The sequence below is a fragment of the Anolis carolinensis genome, unplaced genomic scaffold (assembly GCF_035594765.1).
Source record: "Anolis carolinensis isolate JA03-04 unplaced genomic scaffold, rAnoCar3.1.pri scaffold_7, whole genome shotgun sequence".
NCBI lineage: Eukaryota > Metazoa > Chordata > Lepidosauria > Squamata > Dactyloidae > Anolis > Anolis carolinensis.
The window spans coordinates 29,053,355-29,060,210 of record NW_026943818.1 but is presented as its reverse complement, the minus strand read 5'-3'; the positions used below and the strand labels follow the sequence as shown (position 1 = coordinate 29,060,210).

General features: G+C 45.5%; 1 protein-coding gene across 2 annotated transcripts in view; it reads left to right on the top strand.

Moving 5' to 3' along the window:
* The window catches only part of nipsnap2 (nipsnap homolog 2), an 11,524-nt gene extending 4,668 nt beyond the window's left edge, over window positions 1–6,856 (top strand). The window contains exons 4-11 of one of the 2 annotated variants that reach the window (XR_010000299.1): window positions 1,072–1,166; window positions 1,285–1,355; window positions 1,802–1,942; window positions 2,046–2,077; window positions 3,451–3,545; window positions 3,667–3,750; window positions 4,940–5,064; window positions 6,717–6,856. Coding sequence is in view for 1 of the 2 variants with exons in the window: in XM_062960504.1 (XP_062816574.1) it covers window positions 1,072–1,166; window positions 1,285–1,355; window positions 1,802–1,942; window positions 2,046–2,077; window positions 3,451–3,545; window positions 3,667–3,750; window positions 4,940–5,004 (583 nt within the window). In the remaining variant the exon portion in view is untranslated. Of the gene's footprint in view, window positions 1–1,071; window positions 1,167–1,284; window positions 1,356–1,801; window positions 1,943–2,045; window positions 2,078–3,450; window positions 3,546–3,666; window positions 3,751–4,939; window positions 5,282–6,716 lie in introns of those variants that run through there. The other variant, XM_062960504.1, reaches the window with a different exon arrangement.

Genomic DNA, 6,856 nt, shown 5'->3' with positions numbered 1-6,856 from the left:
CCCTGTGCCTCATCAGAGCACAGACTGACTCTCCTTTTTTTAAACGCTGCACTTCTCTAGCAAAAACGGCACTTGGCTCCGCCCACTTCTCCATGGCAACCAGCCTCTTAAGTGCAGAGAAGCAATAACTGCAATACTCACCCTTTTAAAACACAGTGCCCTCCTGTTCTCCACACTTCCGCCCACTTCTCCATTTGAGTCTCCCTTGATCTTCTCAACCAGGATCAGTCTTCCCTGTGCCTCATCAGAGCACAGACTATCCTTTTTTAAAACTCTGCACTTCTCCAGCAAAAGACGGCAGTTGGCTCCGCCCACTTCTCCATGGCAACCAGCCTCTGAGCGCAGAGAAGCAATAACTGCAATACTCACCCTTTTAAAACACAGTGCCCTCCTGTTCTCCACACTTCCGCCCACTTCTCCATTTGAGTCTCCCTTGATCCTCTCAACCAGGATCAGTCTTCCCTGTGCCTCATCAGAGCACAGACTGACTCTCCTTTTTTTAAACGCTGCACTTCTTCAGCAAAAGACGGCAGTTGGCTCCGCCCACTTCTCCATGGCAACCAGCCTCTGAGTGCAGAGAAGCAATAACTGCAATACTCACCCTTTTAAAACACAGTGCCCTCCTGTTCTCCACACTTCCGCCCACTTCTCCATTTGAGTCTCCCTTGATCCTCTCAACCAGGATCAGTCTTCCCTGTGCCTCATCAGAGCACAGACTGACTCTCCTTTTTTTAAACGCTGCACTTCTTCAGCAAAAGACGGCAGTTGGCTCCGCCCACTTCTCCATGGCAACCAGCCTCTGAGCGCAGAGAAGCAATAACTGCAATACTCACCCTTTTAAAACACAGTGCCTTCCTGTTCTCCACACTTCCGCCCACTTCTCCATTTGAGTCTCCCTTGATCCTCTCAACCAGGATCAGTCTTCCCTGTGCCTCATCAGAGCACAGACTGACTCTCCTTTTTTTAAACGCTGCACTTCTTCAGTTTCACCCTTTTAAAACACAAACACACAATTAAACATAACATCTGTAAACCAAAAATTGACCCTTCCTTCCTTCCTCCCTTTCCCAGCCAAGAGGTGCTTCCGGGCATCCACGAGGGGAAGGACTACCCGTGCACGCTGGTGGGGACCTGGAACACGTGGTACGGGGAGCAAGACCAGGCCGGTAGGCTACGCATCCCTCTTTTCTGTGCGATGGGAAGGGGTGGGAGGACCACAAACACAAAGACAGCCAACCCAAAGAGGGTCCGGCCTTAACAAGACCCCGCTCTTCCTCTCCCCAGTCCACCTCTGGCGCTACGAGGGAGGCTACCCGGCCCTGACCGAGGTCATGAACAAGCTCCGGCACGACAAGGTGAGGCCCCCGCTTCCTCTCCCTCGGCTTTCCCCAAGAATCATGCTACAGTAATAATAATAATAATAATAATAATAATAATAATAATAATAATAATAGGCCAAAGCAATCTGCAGAGTGAGACGCAGCTACTACTATAGCTTGGTATTCATTTATATTCCTCTTTCCCCAATAATAATAATAATGTACATGGATGACCTGAAGCTGTGTGGGAAAAAAGAAACTGAAACACAGTCTCTGACCAACACTGTCCGAATTTTTAGCACTGCGAACTGCAAAAGGCCACCCTACTGGGACGTGCACGCATCATCCGAAAATACATCACACAGTCCTAGACACTTGGGAAGTGTTCGACTTGTGATTTTGTGATACGAGATCCAGCATGTCTATCTTGTTTGCTGTGTCATAATAAAATAATGATGATGATGATGGTGTTGTCCTGTCAGGTCTTCACGGAGTTCCGCAAGGCCCGCAACGGGATGCTGCTCTCGCGCAAGAACCAGCTTCTCCTGGAGTTCAGCTTCTGGAACGAGCCCGTCCCGCGGCCGGGGCCCAACATCTACGAGCTCCGCTCCTACCAGCTGCGGGTGAGCGCCAGACGTGTCTCTCCCCGAGATCTGTCTCAACAGCGGTGTTGTCTCCCTTGGATACTTTGTGGGAGTCTAAGGCTTCTTTCTGTCTTCCTTTCAGCCCGGAACCATGATCGAGTGGGGCAACTACTGGTGAGTCGGCCTCCCGTTGCTGCCGCCTTTGGGCTTGGGCTTTCTTAAAGGAGAGCATGCTCGATTCAGCCTCCTTTCCTCAGATGTAGCTGTGCCCGGCCACGCGTTGCAGTGGTGAAGAATGGAATATACTATTGAGGAATTGGTGGTAGTTGTTGGAAAAAGCCTAGTTGAAGAGACCCTGGGCTGAGTGGGTTGCTAGGAGACCAAGTGGGCGGAGCTTCGCCTTCTCACTGGCAGCAGACCAAGTGGAGCTTAACCTTCCAACTTTCAGCAGACCAAGTGGAGCTTAGCCTTCCAACTTTCAGCAGACCAAGTGGAGCTTAGCCTTACAACTTTCAGCAGACCAAGTGGAGCTTAGCCTTACAACTTTCAGCAGACCAAGTGGAGCTTAGCCTTCTAACTGGCAGCAGACCAAGTGGAGCTTAGCCTTCCAACTTTCAGCAGACCAATTGGAGCTTAGCCTTCTAACTGGCAGCAGACCAAGTGGGCGGAGTTTAGCCTTCTAACTGGCAGCAGACCAAGTGGGCAGAGCTTAGCCTTCTAACTGGCAGCAGACCAAGTGGAGCATAGCCTTCCAACTTTCAGCAGACCAAGTGGAGTTTAGCCTTACAACTGGCAGCAGACCAAGTGGGCAGAGCTTAGCCTTCTAACTGGCAGAAGACCAAGTGGAGCTTAGCCTTCCAACTTTCAGCAGACTAAGTGGAGCTTAGCCTTCTAACTGGCAGAAGACCGAGTGGAGCTTAGCCTTCCAACTTTCAGCAGACCAAGTGGAGCTTAGCCTTCCAACTTTCAGCAGACTAAGTGGAGCTTAGCCTTCTAACTGACAGCAGACCAAGTGGGCGGAGTTTAGCCTTCTAACTGGCAGCAGACGAAGTGGGCAGAGCTTAGCCTTCTAACTGGCAGCAGACCAAGTGGAGCATAGCCTTCCAACTTTCAGCAGACCAAGTGGAGCTTAGCCTTACAACTGGCAGCAGACCAAGTGGGCAGAGCTTAGCCTTCTAACTGGCAGCAGACCAAGTGGGCAGAGCTTAGCCTTCTAACTGGCAGAAGACCAAGTGGAGCTTAGCCTTCCAACTTTCAGCAGACCAAGTGGAGCTTAGCCTTCCAACTTTCAGCAGACTAAGTGGAGCTTAGCCTTCCAACTGGCAGCAGACCAAGTGGGCGGAGCTTAGCCTTCTAACTGGCAGGACTTTATTTTCCTTTTCCTTTTGTTGTCGGGACCTAGGGTTGTGGTGGGTTGTGTTGCCAAGTTGGGTGGTTCTGGGGCATTGAGTTTTGTTGCTTCTTTCTCGGCCCCCGGTCCATGGCCTTTTTATATATCTAGACATATAAAATCCTTGCCTTGTGCTTATTTTGTTGCTTATTTCTAGGGCGCGGGCCATCGGCTTCCGCCAGGACGACAAGGAGGCGGTGGGCGGCTTCTTCTCCCAGATCGGACAGCTCTACATGGTGCACCACCTCTGGGGTGAGCAGGGGAGGATGATGGGGAGGATGATGGGGGTGACCTTCTGTCATGGGGTTGAAGGGGTGGATAGATGGAGTCGATATCGATGGCCCTTCCAAAGCCTTTCCTTGTGTTTCTCCAGCCTACAAAGACCTCCAGACGCGCGAGGACATCCGCAACGCCGCCTGGCACAAGCCCGGATGGGACGAGCTCGTCTACTACACCGGTGAGTCCCACAGGGGAACAAAGGGCCGACAGTAGGAGGAGGAGTCATATTATTATTAATACCTGGGCAGGTATAGATGCCTGTGTCTCCATGCTTATTTTGTTCCTCCCTTCCCTGGCAGTGCCCCTGTATTATTACATGTATTATTTTTGGTATTATTACATGTATTATTTTTCCTCTATTGTTGTTGGTATTATTACATGTATTATTTTTGGTATTATTACATTTATTATTTTTCCTCTATTATTGTTGGTATTATTACATGTATTATTTTTGGTATTATTACATTTATTATTGTTGGTATTATTAAATGTATTATTTTTCTCTATTATTATTGGTATTATTACATTTATTATTTTTCCTCTATTATTGTTGGTATTATTACATGTATTGTTTTTCCCTATTATTGTTGGTATTATTACATTTATTATTTTTCTCTATTATTGTTGGTATTATTACATTTATTATTTTTCTCTATTATTGTTGGTATTATTACATGTATTATTTTTCTCTATTATTGTTGGTATTATTACATTTATTATTTTTCTCTATTATTGTTGGTATTATTACATTTATTATTTTTCCTCTATTATTGTTGGTATTATTACATTTATTATTTTTGGTATTATTACATTTATTATTTTTCTCTATTATTGTTGGTATTATTACATGTATTATTTTTGGTATTATTACATTTATTATTTTTCTCTATTATTGTTGGTATTATTACATTTATTATTTTTCCCTATTATTGTTGGTATTATTACATTTATTATTTTTCTCTATTATTGTTGGTATTATTACATGTATTATTTTTCTCTATTATTGTTGGTATTATTTCATGTATTATTTTTCTCTATTATTATTGGTATTATTACATTTATTAATTTTCCCTATTATTGTTGGTATTATTACATGTATTATTTTTCTCTATTATTGTTGGTATTATTACATGTATTATTTTTCTCTATTGTTGGTATTATTACATGTATTATTTTTCTCTATTATTGTTGGTATTATTACATGTATTATTTTTCTCTATTATTTCTATACCTGGAAATATACGAGGAGAGGGATGTAAATGCAAGGCTATCCATATATGCACATGCATTAATAATAATCATAATAACAATCCTCCAGCATATATGGTCTCTGCCTGTGTCTCCATGCTTATTTTGTTCCTTGGCAGTGCCGCTGATCCAGGAGATGGAGTCCCGCATCATGATCCCCTTGAAGGTCTCTCCTCTGCAGTGAACGGAGCTGGGCCGGACCGGAACCACGGGAAGAAGAAGAAGCAGCACCACGTCCTTTGGGGTAACTCAACCTCCTCCTCCTCCTCCTCCTCTTCCCAGCGCCGTCCCTTTAAGAGCGTCCTCGCCCCTCCTTCGAAGGAAACACACAACTCTTCCAGCTTCTTTTTTTTCCCTGCCACTCGTTCACTCCCAAAGGAAAAGGAATCGTTTTCCTGACGTGTGCCAAGGACAGGACTTGTGTCCATTTGTCGCTTTGCCCCTTTTCGGCTTTAAAAACGCACTCCAGAGTCCAATCCCCGCCTTGAGAAAGCCAGGGAGTGATCTCCTTGCAGCTTCCTCACAGCATTATTGCAACCATGCAAGAGAGGGATGTGTTTGCAACCATGCAAGAGAGGGGCGTGTTTGGAAATTCTTACTGTATTGCAACCATGCAAGAGAGGGATATGCTTGCAGCAATATGTTTGCAACTGTATTGCAGCAACTCAAGAGAGCAATAGGTTTGCAACCATGCAAGAGAGGGGTGTGTTTGCAAATTCTTACTGTATTGCAACCATGCAAGAGAGGGATATGTTTTCAACTTCCTTACGACTGCATTGCTGCGATGCAAGCGAGGGATGTGTTTGCAACTTCCTTGCAACTGTATTGCAGCAATGCAAGAGAGCAATAGGTTTGCAACAGTGCAAGAGGGATGTGCTTGGAAATTCTTTGCAACTGTTGCAGCAATGCAAGAGAGGGATATGTTTGCAACTTCCTTGCGACTGCATTGCAGCAATGCAAGAGAGGGATGTGTTTGCAACAATGCAAGAGAGCAATGTGTTTGCAACTTCCTTGCGACTGTATTGCAGTGGTGCCAGAGAGGGATGTGTTTGCAACCATGCAAGAGAGCGATATGCTTGCAACAATATGTTTGCAACTGTATTGCAGCAGCACAAGAGAGCAATAGGTTTGCAACAATGCAAATGAGAGATGTGTTTGCAACTTCCTTGCGACTGTATTGCAGTGATGCAAGAGAGCGATGTGTTTGCAACCATGCAAGAGAGGGATGTGTTTGCAACAATATGTTTGCAACTGTATTGCAGCGATGCAAGAGAGCGATGTGTTTGCAACTTCCTTGCAACTGTATTGCAGTGATGCAAGAGAGCAATGTGTTTGCAACCATGCAAGAGAGCGATATGCTTGCAACAATATGTTTGCAACTGTATTGCAGCAACACAAGAGAGCGATAGGTTTGCAACCATGCAAGAGAGCGATGTCTTTGCAACTTCCTTGCAACTGTATTGCAGTGATGCAAGAGAGCAATAGGTTTGCAACAATGCAGGAGAGGGATATGTTTGCAACTTCCTTGCGACTGCATTGCAGCGATGCAAGAGAGCAATAGGTTTGCAACCATGCAAGAGAGGGATGTGTTTGCAAATTCTTACTGTATTGCAACAATGCAAGAGAGTGATATGCTTGCAACCATGCAAATGAGGGATGTGTTTGCAACTTCCTTGCGACTGCATTGCAGTGATGCAAGAGGGATGTGCTTGGAAATTCTTTGCGACTGTGTTGCGGCAATGCAAGAGAGGGATGTGTTTGCAACTTCCTTGCGACTGCATTGCAGCGATGCAAGAGAGCGATGTGTTTGCAACCATGCAAGAGAGGGGTGTGTTTGGAAATTCTTACTGTATTGCAGCAACACAAGAGAGCGATGTGTTTGCAACTTCCTTGCAGCTGTATTGCAGCCATGCAAGAGAGCAATATTTTTGCAACGGTATCGAAGCAATGCAAGAGAGCAATCTGCAAACGACAATTCCCAGGATACTGTTGTCAAGGTGGATCTGGCTCCGCCCCTCACTCCTTTCCCGCCCGGG